Source organism: Condylura cristata, unplaced genomic scaffold (genome assembly GCF_000260355.1).
Source record: "Condylura cristata isolate star-nosed mole 26May11 unplaced genomic scaffold, ConCri1.0 scaffold00035, whole genome shotgun sequence".
NCBI classification, from domain to species: Eukaryota; Metazoa; Chordata; class Mammalia; order Eulipotyphla; family Talpidae; genus Condylura; species Condylura cristata.
In genome coordinates this window covers 3,120,762-3,141,957 of record NW_004567136.1, presented here as the reverse complement: position 1 = coordinate 3,141,957, position 21,196 = coordinate 3,120,762, and the positions used below count along the sequence as shown (strand labels likewise).

Here is a 21,196-nt window from a genome sequence, read left to right as displayed (position 1 = left end):
TGGGCACATGCATGTGCTGTCATGCTCATGGGTCTTTACCTGTGCGCGAACGTGCGTGAAACATGTGTGCTATGGTCTCCTGCACCTTGGATGTGGACATGCATGTGCAGAGATGCACTCAGGCTCACGTGTGTACATGTACTCCTATGTGCACAGTACTCACCCAGGAGCATTCACCAACGCAGCATGAGCAGCACACCTGCGTAAACTCCCAGCCCTACACCTGCAGACATGCACACAGGCCCATGTGCACACACACTTATTTGTAAGCCAGTAAGTATCTCTTTGTGGCTTCAGAAATCTGTTTGCATGACCATGTTCCAGTCTGAAAATAGCCACAGACAGTACTTCACAAAATGAGGACCTCTGTGTCCAACAAAACTTTTTTTTACAAAAACGGTGACTATGCCATGGGCAGTTGATCCCTGGATACAGCAGAAATACAAAATTAAGTGTACACAGCATACATGCACTTCAATGGATCGTTACAAGCTGAGCAAGCACTGTCAAAATACACTATTGGCAGCCAAAGTCCCTCATGCTGCCTTCTTACCCACAAAAGAAATCTCTATCCTATTTCCTAGCAGCCCTGATAACTTTTTCATAAATATTTCATGTAACTGCAATCCTATGTGCTCTTTGATTTCTTTAGTTGCACATTCTGCTTCTGAGATTCTTCCATATCTCTTAAACAATGTATAGGGAACTTCATTGCCAGAACTGATAATCTAGTGCACTGTGAAGTGAAAATAGAGTTGCATTTCTGCAACTCTTGGGCATAAACCTTAGGGTTCATATGGTATGTAAACTATGTAAAACTATGTAAATAATCAGTCATGGCCCTCCCTGGTGGCGCAGCGGGCTAAAGCACAGCACTAAGAAGCTAAAGCCACTTCAGCCAGAGTTCGATCCCCATCCTGGAGGTGACCCACATGGCGCAGCAGACCTCTCCTGACCTGCCCGCTGCTCCCCTCAGCGGTGTACTTCGTTGATCTGCCTGTTCTGCTCCCCACTCCGTCTCTGGTGAATCCTCTCACCGCCCTGCACCTCTGGCTTTGTACCCCAGATCTGTATGCATAAATAAATAAGTCAAAAAATATATATATATTCAGTCATAATGGATGCTTTCAAATCGCCTCTCTGCATCCATTATTACTTTATGATTTTTAATCTTTTCTTTGATGGTGAACTGCATTGTGTTGGTTGATGTACCTATGCCAAGCCATCCTTGCAACACTGGGGTAGTGACAGTCCTTGCACGACTGAATTCGCTAGTATTGTCTTGAAGATTTTGCATCAATATTCCTCTGTAGTTTCCTTTTGCTATTTTTATTTTTAGTTTCAGTATTAGGGTGATGTTGGAATAATAAACTCTATTAAGGAACACTCCTTCTTCTTGGATTTTTAGAAATAATGAGCAAGATGGACCTAGTTATTCTTTAAAGGTTTGACAGAATTCATTTGTAAAGCAGCCTCACCCTGGACTCTTACTTTCAGGGAGATTTTTATAAATTTTTCAATTTCCATAATTGTAACCACTTTATTCAACCCTACTGTTTCTTCCTGGTTTTGTCATGGTAAACTATATTTAGAAAATCGTGCATTTCTTCACAGTTATTTAACTTATTGGTGTATACTTGTTCAGAATAATTTTACAATTCTTTGTATTCCTGTGCCATCTGTGGTAATTTCTCCTCTTGCATTTCTAATTTTGTTTATTAACGTTTTCTGTCTTCTTTTCTTGTTAGCTTGTTAGCCCAACTAGAGGTTTATCGATGTTGGTTTTTTCTTGGAACCAATTCTTAGTTTCCTTGGTCTTTTGTATAACTTCTGGTTTCTATTTTTTTTGACTCTTTATTATTTATTTCCTTCTACTAACTATGAATTCGTATGTTCCCCTCTTTTCAAGTTGCTTTAGATGTGACATTATGTTGATTCAGGTGTGATATTATGCTTACTCAGGTGTGACATTATGCTGATTCTGGCTGTTGCAATGTCAAAATCCATCTTGAAGCCATGTTACACATAGGTTTTACTTTTATTTTTTTTTCCTTATCGTTAAGGTTCAGTAACTGTGATGCACAAAATAAGAGAAAATTATGAATGGCCTTGAGCTTAGGCAGTAAAAGAAGACAGACTGTTGTAAAGAAAGGACATAATTAAAATAGAGTGCCACACACGTAAATGAAATTATATTGTCAATAACTAACTTTTTCTTGAATAAGTCAGACATCAGCTTCAGAGAATAAGTTCTTTTCTGGTCAACAATGTGATGTGAAAAAACTGAAACAATGAGCTGTCAAACATTTAGTCAACCCTGTTTGTGTGTAAAGCATGTTTTGACTTTCAAATCATTCTCACTGGAGATACTTTAGCGCTTGAAGCAAAAGGGCTGGATTGAATGATCCAGATAATCTCTCCTTCATAATTATCTGTACAACCATGTATTAAAAATATCAGCTAGAACCACAGTAAACTGCTGCCTCACACTACTTAGGATGCTATTGTACAAACACAGGGAAAAACGCGCTGGCAAGGACATATGCTCTGCTGGTGAGGTGGAAAAATGCTGCTGAACACAGCAAGGCGGACCCTCAAGAAGTTAAACACAAAATAACCCTGTAATTCATCAATGTCCCCTCTGGACATATAGCCACAGGAAAGGAAAGCAGGGACTTAGATATTCTGTACTCCCGTGTTCATCAGTGGATGTGTGGAGAGCGTGTACATGCAATAGAATATTATTCAGCCTTAAAAATGAATATAATTTTGTCACATTCATAGAGACCAGGAGTGACATGTGGTGGCCACACTTGGGATAGAGGAGAAATGGGAGTTTTGTAATGAGAACAGTTATTTAACACAACATGGAGATACTTAATACCAAATACACACATATATATACCAAATACACACATATATATACACACACATATATACACATAAATATGTATATATATATACACACACACACTTAAAAATGGTGAAATGGGGCCCTCCCTGGTGGTGCAGCGGGTTAAAGCACAACACTAAGAAGCTAAAGTCACTTCCACAAGAGTTCGATCCCCGCCTGCCCCGGAGGTGACCCACAAGGCGTGGCAGACCTCTCCTGACCCGCCCACTGCTCCCCTCAGCAGTGTACTTTGTCAGCTGGCCTGTTCTGCTCCCCACTCTGTCTCTGATGAATCCTCTCACCGCCCCTGCATCTCTGGCCTGTACGCCAGCTCTGTATGCATAAATAAATAAATCTTTTTTTTTTAAATGCTGAAATGGTAAACCTCTTGTCATTTGTATTTTACCACAATAAAAAAGAAAATACTCGTTAGTGGTAATATCTGAAAATATCATTATTAATAAATGAGGCTGGAGTCATCTCAAAAGTTATGTAGCAAATTCAATGATTTGCTAAAAAGATTCAAGGCCTCAATTTATCACATATAAAGCAAAGCAGCGAGTTTCCCTCTCCCACTGGGGGTCCACAAGATGCAACAAATTCCTCCAACAACAAGCTCTAACCTTGGGTGTATTGTTTATAGGGGGGCTTGGTGCCCAGATTTTCATTGGCAGGTAGATCATGCAGGGCCCTTGCCTGGCCCATGTTCATGTCCACAGTCCCTACTGTCCTCTGACAGTAGACTTCAGCAGAGACCAAGATGTGCACAGTTTATTCACAACGAGGCCTCCTGTGGATTAAGCAATAGTGGGAGCCCCCCTGAAATCCTGGTTCCCAGATGCCAAACTTCAAGCAGACCTTTCTGAGGACAGCAGATTCAGCCTGCTGTTAGGTCTTGTCTACAGATAAGACACTCACCTAAAATGCTACTCAATTCTCTTATAGCCCATCTCACCCTTGAGCCAAGTTCTATACCCCTCAGAGGTCTGCAAAATGTGGGTGATGCTTACAGCCTATCTGTTGCACATGAGACCTCAAGGGACTGGCCACAGCATACCCGGCTGGCTTGGGGCATGTGGTCACTTCAAAGGTCACACACACATGTGCACACACCCACACACATCTCCATCCGTGGAGATAATGCCGGTTTTCTACATTCGAGAGTGGCCCTGTTGGGGACCAATTAGAAATTTTAAAGTTTTAATTAAGACCTGATCTGTGACTTGAGCAATCAGCAATCATTATATTGTCGTAACGTGACATAATCATTACATTAGACAAAATTGAAAACCTGACTCTGGGTAATTCTCCTAATTGAGAAGTGATTGCTTGCTTGGTCGCTCTATTCCTCAAGGATGCCAGGTGAACCTGCAGCCCACGTGGTGGGCACAGAAGAGACTCAGCTGTGGGCTTCGTCATCCTTCCCCACCTGGTCCCGGCCTCCTCCTGTGGACTGAGAGCCCACAGTTGCCCAAGCAATGGCTTTAGAGTGAGAACGGAGATACAGTTCCAGAGTTGTGAGCTTCCCGTCAGTCCCCATGAAGCAGGTCGTACCAACTCTGTGCCTGGAGACACAAAAGAGACACCCGCCCCCAGAAGCACAGGGTTTCCTGCGGGCACAGCCCACCGGGCTTTAAGGTTGAGCAGCAATGGGAGGTGGGACAGTGCCGAGGGCTGGGAGTGGACAGGGAGGGATGGGAGGCAGATGGACAGATGGGCGCATGCGGGCCGAGGTGTTCCTTCAGTCACAGAAAACAGAGTTCGATTCCCACCTGCCCTGGAGGAGCTCCACATGGCGAGGCAGACCTCTCCTGACCCGTCCGCTGCTCCCCTCAGCAGTGTACTTCGTCGATCTGCCTGTTCTGTACCCCACTCTGTCTCTGGTGAATCCTCTCACCCTCCACATCTCTGGCCTGTACCCCAGTTCTGTATGAATAAATAAAATAAATCTTTAAAAAAAAATTCCTCTGACCTGCTTGTGTCTTGCAGGTGTTTCTTCAACCTACGCCTTTCAAAGATGCAGGTCTTGTCTTTTAGGACTGCCCATCTGTGTCTATGCAGGTGTCTTTCTCCTTTCTCTTTTCCTTAATAATCTTGCTGTGTACTGATAAAAAGGAAACAATTCCTCCAGACCTCTAAGCAAAGTGATAGAATACCTTAGAGAAGTGAGAGAATTAGCTGCCATCAAATGTCCCAAATCAGCACACACATGAATCAACGAGGGGACAGCACTTTCAAAATACCCAAAGAGGGTACATGTGAACCAAGGACTTCATAAGCTATGAAGCGAAGCTCTCCTTCAAATGTCAAAGCTGTAGAGAACAGTTGCAAATCTACCAAGCTCGGGACACACTGCACTCATAAAGTCTTCAAGAGCTCTTCTACAAGATTAACTTTAACCATCGAGAGGTAACTAGGGCGACTTCACAGAAAGACAGACAACAGCATTTAATAAGCTAATTGTAGTTCTAAAGCAAACAGGCAAGGGAGGATAGTAGAATATAATATACCAATGCTTCCAGCTTTGAAACTAGAAATAATTCAATTATTAAGTGAAGAAATAAGAGGGAAAGAGAAAAGTAAATATATCTATTGTTATAAGGGCAGTAGGTAAAAATCAGATGACACCGTTAAAAGATAAACAAACCAGCCCTCCATGGGGGTGCAACAGGTTAAAGCACAGCACTAAGAAGCTAAAGCCACTTCCACATGAGTTCGATTCCTGCCTGCCCAGAGGTGACCACATGGCGCGGCAGACCTCTCCTGGCCCGCCCGCTGCTCCCCTCAGCAGTGTACTTTGTCGATCTGCCTGTTCTGCTCCCCACTCTGTCTCTGGTGAAGCCTCTCACCATCCCGGTGCCTCTGGCCTGTACCCAGTTCTGTATGCACAAATAAATCAATCTTTAAAAAAAAAAAAAAGATAGACAAACCATATACAAAAGATTAAATTAGAAAATAGATGGAAATTAGACTTTTGGTAAACATCATGTAGTATATACAGATGCTGGCTTATAAGGCTGCGCATCTGACACCTACATAGTGGCATAAGCCAATGCTGTATCGCTAAAAATATAAATAAAATAAAACGCCAAGGCAATAATTCCTCTGGATTTTTTTAAAAGAAAAGAAAATAGAGGACTAATGACATTTGATAAGATATAAAAAAGGGAGAAAGAGCGGCACTAGAATGTTTCTAATTACAAAGAAACCTTTTAGAAAACAAAGGAGCAAAAATAATAATATAGAGAAAAACATAAATATTAAAGTAAAGCATCATATACACAGTGATCAAATAATGTGGCAAACATGAGTCATATCAATAAATGTGAGCTCATCAATTTAAAAACTTTTATTCTGACAACTAAGCAAACTCCAACAATAAACTGTATAAAGAGACACCCTGAAAAGGCGTGGAGAGTCACTGTGCTTTATAGCATGTACAGATAACAGGGAGAACAGGAGGAGAGGTTCAATGTCATTACCCACTAGGGAAACTCAAATTAAAAATCACAAAGAACTATCAGTACGCACTTAGAAAAATCGTGACAACCATCCATGCTAGAGAGGATGCAGAGCCTCGATCTCTCCCCCATCACATGTGGGTACATGAAATGGTACAGCACTCAGGAAAATACTTTGACTTGACAATTCTTTAAACATTAACCATGCACTTACCATATGACTCAGTAATTTCACTCCTGGCATTTATCCCAGAGAAATGAAAACCTACATTCAAAACCTGTCCATGAATGTCACAGCAACTTTATTCATAACAGGCTCAAGCTGGAAATAACCCAGAGGTTCCTCAATGGGTGAATTATGAAACACACTGTGGTAAATCCATGTGGTGGATGAGACAAACTGGGGTGCACTCATGGATTGCACGAAAAGGAACAAAATAATGACATGAAACAACTTATAAGAATCACTAGGCAGTTATGGTGAGTGAGAAAAGAAAAACCAAAAAGGTCACATATCAGATGATTTCCTTTATAGAACATTTTGTAATGAGAACATTTTAGACATGGAGCCGAGATTAGAGGCTGCAGGGGTTAAGGAGGGTGTGCTGGTGGGGGAGGGTGGAAGCGGGGCGTCCAGGTGGTGATGAGGCGCTTCTGTATCCCTACGACACTAATGTCAGCACCTCGTGGTGATGTCTTACTACCATTTTTTCAAGAATTTACTACTAGGGGTAGTAAAGATCCATAAGAACACCTGTGTTCTCTCCTAAAACCACACATGGATCTACAGTTATCTAGAAAGAAAAAGGTGAATTAAATAATTTTAAAATAAAACCAGAAGTCTAAAAGGAAATGCAGGTACGTTTTTCTGTTTTGGTGATAGGAAAGATACTCTTCAGTTTAAAACCAGAAGAGCATAGTGAGAAACATAATTTTGACTACAGAATATCTAAAAACCCCTTGAAACATTTAAAATTAAAAAATAAACAAAAAATTGTCATAATATACATACGAAAACTGACTCTTTTATACAGTAAGAGAGCTTCAAAAAAATAGGAAGCATTCAAATCTCTTAATAGGAAGACACAGACAAAGGATAAGAATAGAAAGTTTGCAGGATAAGCAATGCAAATCTCCATCACTTATATAATAGTGTAATCCCAGTGGAATTAATTAAAACAAAACGTGAGTGCATTGTTCACTTGCCAGATAATCTGTGAGTGTTTTGAATGTTGTGGGTGGCAGAGCGATGTTTCTGGACACCAGCTTGTCAATATGTATTGGATTCTTAAAACATTGTTCTCTTAGCCAGCAAATGTATTTTAGGAAATTTATCTTCAGTTACCAAGAATAAAACAAAGTTTTATATATTTTATCTATAAAGATATTCATCACAGATTGATTATAGCAAAGAAAAAGAAGTGACCTTAATGTCAGATAAAGATAAAATAGTAAAGTACCCACCTGGTATAATCTAAATATATTCTGTTTTGGAAGAATAGTCACCAGCCTGGTAAAATGCTCACGATATATTGTAAAAAGATAAGACACTGTGATTATAAGTTTTTGTCATATCTATATGCTCAATATGATAGGGAGCGGACCATGTAAGAAAGCACACCAATTTATGATGGGGGGGTCTTATAGTTTATTCTTTTACAATAGAATATGTTTTCTTTTAGACGCCTACTTATATATAGTCCAACGTAGTGATTTTTTTTAATTAAGTAGGAAGTCAACTTGCGCAAGGTGCATCCTCCGCTGTCCTCCTGAAGGTGCCCACACAGGGAACACCCACTGCCTGGCTGGTCCCAGGCCCCAGACTGCAATACCTCTGGGCCCATTCAAAGGGCTTTTGTGCAAGACCCATCAGGGTCCTGCCTCTCAGCCTGGATAGTCAGCCACCAGTGCCCATTGGAATTTTCCAGATATCCAGAAGCCCACAATCCCCACCTCCAGCCCCTAGGCTCCATGTGAGTCTTTCAACTTGCCTGAATCATTCTCTGCATTACAAAGCTAATCCCAAACATTTTTTTAGTGTTTTTTTCTGACCTAACCCCACCTACACCAAAATCGCATTAATGTTTAAAACATGCTTATTTTAGTATTTAACAGTATGCATTGGCATTGCCTTTTTATTACTATTAAGTAAACATAGAAATTACACAAACAGAAATTTTAATGAGTACCTGAAGAAATCCATGAAAGAAAACCCATATCCATGCTGTTCAGCAATTCCTGCACAAACCACATTTGCAGAAGCTCCAATCAGCGTCCCATTACCTGGAATCAAAAATTTTAAAGTAAGACAAAAATCTCAGCTGTATCTTGGTAGTAAACTGCTCTTCTCTTTTGTTCTGTAATTCGAGTCCTATCACAAGCTTTTGATTTGATGATTGCTATTTACAGGCGCTATCCGAGTGATTGCTTTGCAAATATCTGCAGGGGAAAAGCACCAACAACCAGAAAATAAATTCAAGGCTTATAAAGATCATAATTCACGGAGGGACGGGACGAGTCTTTCCTCTGTGATCGAAGGAGGCACAGCACATCTTCTTGGGACGAGGTAACATAGATGTTTAGAGGAAAATGTTAGGCCCAACAACGCAGGCGAATGAGTCTCAGGTAAGGATCGCCTTCCACGGGACTCCAGGACCCACTCTGGCCAGAAGCACATTTCTGGACCAGGAAGGAGAGACGTCAACAACTGGGAGATAAAATGCCTTTTGGACAGCAGCACACCAGATCTTCGGAAGGAGATGAGGTGCACATGGATACACGAGAGAGGACACGTGCGGGGGGGCGGGGACCCAGCCTGGCTCCCGCACAGTGGCTGGCCGATGGGGGGTGCACGCTTGCAGAAGCGGGTCTCCATCTTCTATCCACTGCCACAGGGCAGCGTGCAGGGTGGCATGACCAGGCACGGCCGGCAGGGCTCACTGCAGATACCTGTACACACACCACCCAGGAGGAAACTGTCCACTGAGGACGGGCAGGAGACAGGCGTCTGGGGCTGTCTACGGCATGTGGGCATGAGGGAGTCCGGGCAGGGAGTGAGAGCAGAGCAGGAGGAGGAGCCCTGAAGAGGAGCTGCGTCCCCCCAGGCCTGCCTCCCCAAGCCGCCAAGCACCGTGGCACGTGTGCTTCTGGAACCAGCACGTGGGCAGACCCTCTGACCTCAGGGTCCCGTCATCATCAAGGTTTCTCCACTTGCAGGGAAGCGCTTCTATAGGAGACTTCCAGAGACTTCGATTCTTTCATGGATTTTTTCAGTTTTTGTAAACTATGGCTTTTGTAGCTTGAGCGTGTGTTCTCTGCTGAGTTGACAGCGATGCCTCCTTCCAATACCCTACCTAGACTCAGAAGGCCCCGACTTTGACCAGGGCGAGACTGGAGACAGTCTGGGGCTCACTGGGGTCTCTCTCCCTTCCTAGGCACAACATCTCATAAATGCTCCACCTCACTCAAAACTGGCTGCGCTGTGGTGTGAAGCTACTACTTGGGAAAGCACCACACACTACCTTTCTCTCCTTTCTGTCTGGCTTGTTTCTTCCCTCAGCCTCCTTGAGCTAGGATGGCACCTCCCGATGATGGCACCTCTCGATGACGGCACCTCCCGATGACGGCACCTCCCGATAAAACTTGAACTTACAAGCTTTCTAGGAAACCTAGGCTAAGGCAATTTTCTCTGAAGAACTATCTGAATTTTTCTTAGTTCTTCATAGAAAGAGCAACCAAAAATTATTGAGAGATAACCAGGGAAGATTTTTTTTGTTTTAAGCTAATAAATCATACCCAAATTATACAGCAAATAACATTTCTTAAACATAAAACTTATGTTCAATGGCCCTCCCTGGTGGCGCAGCGGGTTAAAGCACAGCACTGAGAATCTAAAGCCACTTCCTCATGAGTTCGATTCCCGCCTGCCCCGGAGGCGACCACATGACGTGGCAGACCTCTCCTGACCCGCCCGCTGCTCCCCTCAGCAGTGTACTTCCTCGATCTGCCTGTCTGCTCCCCGCTCTGTCTCTGGTGAATTCTCTCACCCTCCGCATCTCTGGCCTGTACCCCAGTTCTGTACAAATAAATAAATAAATCTTTAAAAAAAAAAAAAAACTTATGTTCAAGATGCTCTTCAAAGTGTCAAATCCTAATGGAATAAGGAGTTATCTTTTCATTGAACTTTGAAATGAAGAGAAAGTTCTGAAGATGGATGGTGGACATGGTTGTAACAGTATGAATGCACTAATACTACTGAACTGCACACTTACCACTGGTTAAAACTGACATTAAAGACACCCCCAACAGGTGCCGGAGAGGACACAGAGGAAGGGGATCCTAAGCGTGTAATCATATATGGCCATGAGAGGATGCATCTGCTTCTGGTATAACCTTGGCTTAGAGATTGTCTCCCCCACTCAAGAGCAATGTCAGGCACTAGCAGATGCTCATTGAGGCTGAATGAACAAAATCCCACCCAGAGGACACATTTCCAGGTCCGTGGATTCTGTTCACTGATGTTACCGGTAGCTGAGAATGCAGTGAACGTTTTTCCCAGTCCTGGTTCTTAATGGGAGTCATTTGAACGGGTCTGCAGTCTCGTAAGCTGGAGGTCTCAGTCGTCCCAACTAGGTGAATTAATTGTCTCGAGAAGTCACAGACATTTCACGGGAAGACACTAATCCCTCTTTACAGGAGATGAACTGAACAGAAAGGTATTGATTGAAAAGCTAGGCATCAAGCAAAGAACAAAGAAAGCTGGGTTATCTAACAGTGCCAGGATGTAAGAATAAAAACTTAAGATGCACCGGGTGTGCTTATCTAAGAATCTCACAATCCTCTTGTGTTCCCGAAGGGGATCAGGCGCCTAAGTGCGCGAGACACTCTACACTGGTCCACGACCGTTTGCTCACCGGAGCTTAGACCCCCGGACACTCTGTAATTCACTTTCCGGTTTTTCCCAGGACAGTACCTCCCTTGAAACAAATATTATTATTTTGCGATCTGTCCTCTTCCTCACAGTCTCCAGCTTGAGTGTACCTCTGGCTGCACCCACCCCTGCCCCACTCCATAGGGAGGGGCGAGGAGGGCAGCGCCTGACTCAGAGTCTGCTTCTGACCATAAGGCACTGGGCAAGGTGCGGGGTGGAGCACAGAGCCGAGAGGAGCCAGTCGTGGCCATCAGCCTCCAGGGCTCAGATGTCAGGGGCAGTTCTGGACCGTGGAAGTGACGGGTTTTACAAAGGAACTAAAGAGCTCCAGTCTGAGTGACGACGGGTTTCATTCAGGAAACACCTGCGTTCTCCTTCATTTACATTCTCTCCGACTCACACCTTCAGACACCAAGGTGCCCATGCTCCCCACCATGCATCAGCACCCCCTTACCTCCCAGGCAGGCACCCAGGGCCAGGGCATACATGAGCGGGGGTGCAGGCAGGCTGACCTCAGGGTCCCGGCTCAGGTTCAGGAGCACAGGGATCTGTGGAGGGAGAGGACATTGATGCCACATCCTTGGAAGCCCAGAGGAGCTGTGGGTACTTGACTGATGTGCAAAATCCGAAGCACTCTTTTAGCAAACAGTAAAGAGCATTGGGTACCCTAAAGGAACCCAGAGTGAAGTCTAGAATCCGCAATACTGTGAGTTTCGGCCACTGCTGTGTCTTTGTTTCCAGCCACAGCTTGTCCTCCTCAGCTGCTGCTGTGGGTCATCAAGGAGGCGAAGTCGTGAAGATGCCCTCAATGCCTGGGGGCGCAACTATCTCGCCCACCTTTACGAGCCCCGCAGTGGCACGACCCATGCTAACTTCATACAAGTGTCATCTTTTGAATCCTCAAAAGTCCCTCAGGGAGCTTGTTACTGAGAGGCATGGAGAGGCGGTGTTCTCGTGAGCAGCCAAGTCAGAATCTGAGCCGTTCTCTGAACCCCAACCACACAAGGCGCACCTGTACTAAGCTGCTTCTCTGAGCCCTGTGTGCCTCACCCCAAGCCTGGCCAAAGAGGTCACGGAGCTGTGGAAAATGCCATGCACTGGATGGTTTGGAACAACAACCAATATTATCGCACAGTGCTGAAGAGTGGCATCTGGGGCAAGCTGACTGTTTGACCACGGTCTCACTGCCTGCCCTACAGAGGATCCTCCCCGGCCGCTTCTGGATTCCTGGGTCGCCGGGGGTTCTTGGTGTTCTTTGGCTTACACCTTACCGGAAAGTTCCAGTCGCATGAGTGTTTCTCATGTGTCATCACACTGCCTTCCTTCTCTGCACGTTTGCCTCTGTGTCCGAATGCCCCCCCTTTTTTTTCTATGGACACCAGTCACGCTGAACTCAGACCAACCTAAGTTTAATGTGATCTCAAGCAAGGTCAAATTCCAAGGGATCCGTGCGTAACACATCAACAGATTTTTTAGTCAAAACGCAATTCAACCCATAGCTTCAACAACCACATGTAACAAGGAATAGAAACTCTGCAAAAGAAAATTTTGGAAAATTCATAACTGGACAATTTCAGCCTTCAAAAGGCAAAATTTAAGAATCTCTGAGGAGTTGGAGAAACAGATTTCCAGAATTACTCAAAATGCCTCATTATCGACAACAAAATAATACAAAACACAAATTAAATAGGGAGGTATGGGTCCATTCACCCGGAGGGGGGGGGGGGAGAGATTCGACAGAATCTAACCCTGAAGCCCAAACAAAAGAATTATCAATCAAAAATTCAAATAGCTAGCTCACATAGATTCAGAACTACAAACAGCTAAATCAAACCAGGAAGATGATACAGAAACCAAATGAGATGATCAGTTAAAAAAAGAAATTTAAGACCCTCCCTGGTGGCGCAGCGGGTTAAAGCACAGCACTGAGAATCTAAAGCCGCTTCTGCATGAGTTCGATTCCCGCCTGTCCCGGAGGTGACCACATGGCGCGGCAGACCTCTCCTGACCCGCCCACTGCTCCCCTCAGCAGTGTACTTCGTCGATCTGCCTGTTCTGCTCCCCACTCTGTCTCTGGTGAAGCCTGTTACCGCCCCTGAGCCTCTGGCCTGTACCCCAGTTCTGTATGCACAAATAAATAAATCTTTAAAAAAAAATTTAAAAAGGAATCTAAGAGAATTCTAGAGCTAAAAAGCACAATAACTGAAATGAAAGTTTCAGTTTAACAGCAGACAAGCAGACAGAACCAAGAACCAGCAAATATGAAGACAGAACATTTGAAATGAATAGGTCTAAGGGGCAGCGGAACAAAAACATGAAGAAATGAGCCAGCTCAGGATTTAGCACCTGGCAAATGCACCAGCAGGGGCTCCCGTCTCACCTGCTCACCTCTGCACCCACTCACCTGTCTTCTTCTGCACCTACCTGTCCTCCCAATAACCCAAGGCACCTCCTCTCCCTGCAGCCACACACCTGTCCTCCCTCTACACCCATGAGCCCTGGGATCACTTTGCACCTGTCCATGCCTTACACTCGCTGTTGCCCACCTGCTGCGAATACCTGCCAGCTGTCCCCGGACAAAGCTCGTCCCCTTGGACAGTCAATCTAGAGGACTGCCCAGTAGTCTTCTTTAATGGGACTGCCCAGACCTGCTTGCTGTCCTCTCCGTGGGATATGGCACGATTACTGTCTTGGGCAGCTGGCATTCTAAACGTGCCATCTGCTGAGTGAGGAGCTCAGTGGTGTAGAGGCCAGTCCTCAAGCCATGGCCTGCAGGATTCTCCCAAGGCTGCTCCCCACACCAGAGCAGAGGTTCTCCTGAGAGCTATGTGACCCACACAACCTGAGAACCTGCAGTTCGTGCCCCACAGATGCCCTCTGAGCCACGGGTGGCTGGGGGAGGCGCCAGCTGCTGTGTCTGCGGCTATCAGACTAGTCCCTTCTTTGCTTGCCCGGTGGTGAAGCTGGGACTCAAGCCCAGGCCCTCTTCTGCATACCGAGATGTCAATTTCTCCATATGTTCATGTTATTAAAGCAAAGCACAGCCCACGGGACCGAGCAACCCTCCATGTTAGTTTGCTCCTGCGTGTTTAAGGACAGGATGAGTTAAGGCAAAATGAGATTAAGTTACAAAAGCAAAACTGAACTGCTTGACTCTTGCCACCCTGAATAAGGAGTTCCTGCGTCAGGGGTGGCAGTAGCCGGCACTCTGTCTCAGCATCTCCTGGAGGGCTTGCGGTATCAGGACCCAGCAAGGAAAGAAGATGAAGGAGAAGAAATCAGCCTTTTTAAGAAATGACTTCCACACAGAGGCTGAATGATAACACAGATAATGATGAGTATAGAGAAGTCAGTGGAGAAAACCCACAAAATTATGTGCATAAATTACCATCCCTTGAATTCAACATCCAGGACAGGAATAATCATATGTTAACTTGAAAATTGCCTAAGAATTCTTCCTGCTCAAGCAAATGAAGCTGAAGAAGATAAGGTTTAAATGGAGAAGGACCGCCAGGGAGTTCTCTGTCATTAGCAATGGATTTCAGGTTTCCGAAACAGTTTTGAGGGCAGCAGATAGTGTATGCACAGCACTCACAACAGCAGCTGTGGCCATGGTTCACTGTCAACTGCAGAAGGAAAGAGATGAGCAAGGAAGCAATATCAAAGGCGTTTCCCTGGATGGAAGTACGTGTTACAGGTGTTTCACACCTGTCGATGGGGTACCACAGCCTCAGCCCTTGGGCCCTGCACCCCAAGCACAAGAGGAGTTAGCACCGGAGCATGAGGGAAGCTTCTGCTGAGACGTTGCCGTCTGTTCTGAGATCACAAGACACTGACGAAATATCAATATTAAAATGGTCTTCTCATTATGTGAAAGACTGTTGTTGTATTATGTCATCTCTAAAGATAAGAAAAGGTCAAAATGGAGAGGTGGGCCCAAGGCAGAGAGATAAGGAAAACTTCAAAGTGTAAATCTAATCCCCAAAAGCCCAGGGGTGCTCTCCCAAGTGCTCTGTAGCTTTATGTCAGGATTTTCACTAAAGCCCTGTCCAGCTGACTTGGAGAGATAAACCCATCTACAATCTAGTTCCTTCCATTTTGGACACTGTGAGATAAGCAAAAATTCAATCGCATGATCCTGTCAGTTATTAACTAAGTCTCTGGCATTTCCTGAATGGTGTGGTGTTGTTCTCAAACCACGGAAGAAAAAAAGGATCTGGAAAAATGTGAACAGTCTTCCCACCTACAGCTCTTGGCTCCCAGTGGACAAGACGCAAGAAAAAGAAACGCTCCCAAATGAAAGACACACTTTGGAGGAAAGACATGGCCTAAGAAGAGGCTTTGCTGGGTCTCTAACTCACTTCCTTGCAAGAAGGCCCAAATCTTCCAAGGAAAGCCTTCTGCATGGACTCCTGTCAGCCTCATCAGACTGCCTCAGTCTCCCCACGAGCCCCCCTGTGCGCTGCTGTGACATCACTTCCTGCTGTTAGAAATGGCGGCCACGTCTTCCAGCATTCTGGCTCCTTTCAATCAACTTTTCTTACCTGGTAAATGCCCATGGATGTCTTGCTGAGCTGCTCAATGACTTTGGCCAGAGCTGGGTGCTAAGCAAGTATTTCCACAGAATGTTCTTGGGTTTCTTTGTTCATTTTGGGAAAAGAACAAAGTTAAATAGTGGGACTCTCACCAACATGAAACCCACAGACCAGCTGGGCCTCCCGAGAGGCAAGGACCAGCTACTCCAAGGATGGGCTAAGACCCAGACCATCTAGAAGTGCTTGGGCTGGGCCCCTGGCCAGCTGGGGGCAAGAGACCACCCATGCAGAGCTGGGGTAGAGGGAGACACCCAGACTGTATTAGGGGAAGGGAAGGGTCAGGTTGCCTGGAGGAGATGCTCTTTTACGAACCAGCTTGTGCCTGACCAATTAAATTTTCCCAAGTCTGTAACTTCCTCAGTCTTACCTTTCTTACTCTTCTTCTGCTCCCATAAAACCATCTTAGCCCCCAGATCAGGGAGGCAGATTTGACTGTTGCCTTTACCTCCTTTCCCGCACAATAAATTCTTTTTCTCCGCCAAAGCCCGTATCATAGTATTGACTTCTTTCCCAGGCAGGCAACAAGCCTGTGCTGGGTAACAACACTTTCTATGACCCTGAAGACAGTGGGGGTACAACTTCCCTCCCTACAAACAGTGACAGAGCCACGAGAGGATGAGAGGGAGGGAGCCAGGGGTTACATGAGGGAATCATTCCTGAGGGAAAATTCATCTATTGTTTCTTCATTCTTCTGCAAACACTTGCTAAATATCTTCATGGGGCCCAGCACATGCGGCTAATAAAGACACAGATGTAAAGAAGAGAAAGGAGCTTCAGACCATCCTGACAATCCATCAGAGGACAGCCTCCATGGAGTTCCCTCAGGAGGACCTCAGAGTTTGAGCAAGACACTGCTCAGGAATACAGAAAGTGCTGAGGAGGAGAGGACATCTAGGGGGCAGTGAAGGAAGCATCAAGGAGCCCCTGCACCCCAAGACAGAAGGGGTGCACTCTCCCCACCCACTTTGCATCTTGAACAGGCTCCTCCATAAATTGCCCTGCAAGAAAGGTAGACTTGGAGAATTTGGCGGAGCGTGTGACAGGGTAAGCTCAGGGCAGAGTGACAGAGTCTGGGGGTTCTAGAGAAGTGACTTCACCTGAGAGAGAGAATGGGACACAAGTGCAGCCAACCCAGCATCCGGGAGCACAGGCCCAGCCACATCCACTGGCCAGAGGGGAGGCTGCCCCCATGCACAGGCTCCAGCCACAGTGAGGACTGTGCCTGCTGGCACACAACAGCATTCATCTTAGTTCTCCAACTCAGTACTTTCTGAAGATAAAAACAGCCAGAGGGTCAGCTCAGAATTGAGTCACCTGGGAAGACACTGTGAAGCCAGATAATGGGTAAGTGACAGTCCCAGGTCCCTAAGGCCCTGCATGAGAGAGAAGCACCCTGTTGACACCAGGCCCTCCCTCCCCTCACCGCCAGCTCCCTGCTGTTCCTTTAGGAGCCAGGTGATGGGAGCAGCCCTTACAGCCACAAGGGCTGAGACCTTCTCCCCCAGGCAGAGACCACCCTGGAGAAGGTTCTCACAGGGTAGGTGTCTGAGACAGGAGCCAGGCACCCTCGGGCAACCTCCACCCTTCCTTTAGTATGCCATGAATTCACAATCCAGCCCTACACAGTGGTGTCTGACGGTATAGCAGGAACGGGGCTCATCAGCGCTGTGAAAGGCCTCTACTGTGGACCCCAATCTTGGCTGGGGCCAGGACCACACACAGAATTCAAAACCTGCTCCGGCCGTGCACTGGAAACCCCGTGGATGGCCCAGAGGGTTTCTGCATCAAGGGACCTAGAGGATGAATACCCTGGACCAGCCTTCATGGCTTGGTGTCTCCCAGTTTAAATCAATCATGGCAGTGATTTTGCTGGATGGATGGTGCTCTCAGTCAGGTCGCCCCGCAACCACCAGCCAATTCAGAACTTGCCACCCCCAAGCAGGGGGCCCCCGGGCACCTGCCTGCCCTTTGGCCCACGGCCTGCACAGCTGTCTCCAAACATGGCGCGTCCCTTTGCTAACCCTCTGGTGAGCCCAAATTATGTGCAGGCCAGCGGCAGGACCTCCTCCCCCAGAGATGTGCAACTCACCATGGTCGCCGTGAATGGGATGTTGTCGATCAGGGACGAAGCAATGGCTGAGACCCAGACGATGAGGGCGATGGCGGCTGCGAGGCGCCGGTCCTCGGGGACCATCTGGAAGGGGCAGGTGACACGCCAAGTATGGCAGCCGCACAGCTCTAGCTCCCCAGTGAGGTCTGTGCCAGGGCAGGTGAGACTCGGAAGGCACCTCGGGGCTGTGAGGCCTCCGTCAGACCCATGAGGAGACCAAGGCAGACCCAGGGTCCCAACAGGACCAGCCTGGGCTTTCTCTGCCCTCCTGAAGCCTCCAGGGGTACCACACATATCTGAGGGGTCAATTTCCGGACAACTGTGCCAACCAGCCCACGGAAGGGAGCAGAGGGGCACCTGTTTCAACTCCATCTGGCTGTGGCAGTCACAGGACCCACCAGCCTGGCCTCGGAGCTGAGCCCGGAGCAGGGCCCTGCCGCACCCACTAGCTCAGATGGTATCTCTGTTGCTCTCCTTTTGGGACGGGTTTTAACGAAAGGCTAATAGCAAAATTGCAGGCATGGGTAATTATATATTCTTTGGGAAGAGTCTTCCTTCATCTCAAGGCTACATGGGATAAAACAGGTTCCCTGCTGTACATTTTTACATAATTAATGTGACCTATTCTTGCCAGTTTTTTTTTTTTTAAGCAAAGAAACAGTATCTGGAGCACATAATATTGCAGCATTTAATGTACCTTTATTAGCAAAGCAGTCTGTTCTCCAACATATTCTATTAAGTGAAGATGTGCCAGTGCCTATAAGAAATGGAGATAGGGTGAAAATCAGTGTAAAATTGAGACTATATGTATGTTTTTAAAAGCAATGTCTTTAATATGAAAATAAGTGAACATAAGGTAGATCCAGGCTCTCAGTTCTTATAAAAGATCAGACTCGGGCCCTGCCTGGTGGCACAACAGGTTAGGACACAGCACTGCAAGCTGGTGCAGCTGCTTCAGTGTGAGTTAGACCCCCGGTCCTGGAGGTGACCCACACGGCACCGCAGACCTCTCCTGACCCACCCGCGGCTCCCCTCAGCAATGTACTTCATCAGTCTGACTGTTCTGCTCCCCACTTTGTCTCTGGTGGATCTTCTCACTGCCTCTGCACCTCTGGCCTGTTCTGTATGCATAAATAAATATTTTAAAATAAATAAATAAAATAAAATAAAAGATCAGACTCAAGTACACAGTCTATAAACAATCACAGATGCCCAACGAGGGTTCTCTGGGAAGAGCGTGCAATGGCAGAGGCAGTTCTGCTTGGCTCACGTTAATGTCCATGATACATTTAAATTCGAACGCAAAGCCGTCCCTTGAAGAGCTCTGTGGAGGAGTACTGTTCAACTGTTCATAATGCAATGGCATTCCAGAGAGAAGCCCTTGCAAGCAAACTGCATTTCAAATTTCTTTTTAGCATTAAACATCACAGTTTTCAAAAAATGAAAAGAAAGTGTGGGGTTTTTATAACTGTCAGAGAAAGGTAGGAAAGAGCAATTTTAACAGAAGCATATAACTTTTTCTCACAGTGCTAGACAGATTTAGAACATTGTGTCCAGGGAAAGACAAGAAAGAAGATTAGATCAAGGAAATGGAAAGGCCGGAGCTGTTTGGGGCTGCCCCTTTGTCTCAGCCCTGGAGGGATACTGCTGCCCAGAAAAGGGTCCAGACAGGAAGCCTGGTCCAGACGGATGTGGGGCAACACTGCCCAGCATCTCTCAGAGAGGGACTTTTCACTGTGATATCATCTCGCTGAATGGCCGTAAACATTGAACACCTCAGCTTGACCTTGTTTAAATATGTCTTAAATGGGGACATTCAACCTGAAACTTATATAATGTTGTTATGCAATGCAATGTTACTTTAAGTAAAAAGAAATTAATACATGAATAAAACTTCCCCAAATATATGCAGACTAGCTTTGTTCTCATTTATTTAGTTATTGTGCAGTTCAAATATTAACTCTTTGTTCATAATTTTTTTTAAAGATTTATTTATTTGTGCATACAGAACTGGGGTACAGGCTCAGGGACGGCGAGAGGCTTCACCAGAGACAGAGTGGGGGGCAGAACAGGCAGATCGACGAAGTACACTGCTGAGGGGAGCGGCGGGTGGGTCAGGAGAGGTCTGCCACACCATGTGGGTCACCTCTGGGGCAGGCGGGAATCGAACTCATGTGGAAGTGGCTTAAGCTTCTTAGTGCAGTGCTTTAACCCACCGCGCCACCAGGGAGGGCCTGTTCATAATTTTTAATCAAGTTTGCTATGAAGCCAATAAATCACAAAGCTAAGTCTATCTAGAGAAGGGTGTCTCAATCCAACGCTGTTCGTATTAGGTACCAGATCATTTTTTGTCAAGGAACCTGACCTGCACTTTACAGGATGTTTAGCAAGACCCCTGGCTTCCACCCACTAGATGCTACCTCCCTCTCATCCAACATGACAAACAAAAATGTTTCCAGATGGTGCTAAGATCACCTAGAGCACAAAGTCACTCCCTGTTAAGAATCACTGATATAATCACCTCACTTTTTGAAAACAATTTTTTTAATTTTTAACTTCACACCTTTTATTTTGTCCTATTGTATTGTAACAGGGTGGTCCCTAGGAAAAGGGGAAGTTCCAGGTTCCATGCCCCACCTGGAAGGAGGGTGGAGCTGAGCAGACAAAAAGGAAAGAAAAAAAAAAGGAAGCTGGATGGAGAGCCAGAAGGAGACCTGAGGAAACCACGTGGAGCAGGGAGCATGAGATGAAGAAACCATGTTTCTTTCCCTACCCTGGACTGACTAAGGCAGATATGGGTGAGAGACCTATAGGGAGATGACTATGGCAGTGTTTATATTGTTTTTGATTTTGCTCTTTTCCTCCCAGATTTGTCTGGCCATTTCTGACCCTTTTCCATGGTTCCCGGCCAGAAGCCTTGTGGCACGCTTCCAGGCCTTGCTTTGGACTAATCCCTTTTGGGTTGACTTTTGCACACAAGGGGATGGGTAACTTCAGGTTTTTTATTTAAAAGTTATATTCTTTGGGGCCCTCCCTGGTGGCGCAGCGGGTTAAAGCACAGCACTGAGAAGCTAAAGTCACTTCCACATGAGTTCTTTTCCCACCTGCCCCGGAGGTGACCACATGGCGGGGCAGACCTCTCCTGACCCGCCCGCTGCTCCCCTCAGCAGTGTACTTCGTAGATCTGCCTTTTCTGCTCCCTGCTCT

General features: G+C 46.0%; 1 protein-coding gene across 1 annotated transcript in view; it reads right to left on the bottom strand.

The window, feature by feature from the left end:
- Positions 1-21,196, bottom strand: part of OCA2 (oculocutaneous albinism II) — a 133,579-nt gene that overhangs the window by 31,917 nt on the left and 80,466 nt on the right. The window contains exons 19-22 of the mRNA XM_004692949.2: positions 18,687-18,746; positions 17,969-18,073; positions 11,739-11,832; positions 8,544-8,637 (exon numbers count right to left, since the gene is read on the bottom strand). Coding sequence (XP_004693006.2) covers positions 8,544-8,637; positions 11,739-11,832; positions 17,969-18,073; positions 18,687-18,746 — 353 coding nt within the window. The remainder of the gene's footprint in view (positions 1-8,543; positions 8,638-11,738; positions 11,833-17,968; positions 18,074-18,686; positions 18,747-21,196) is intronic.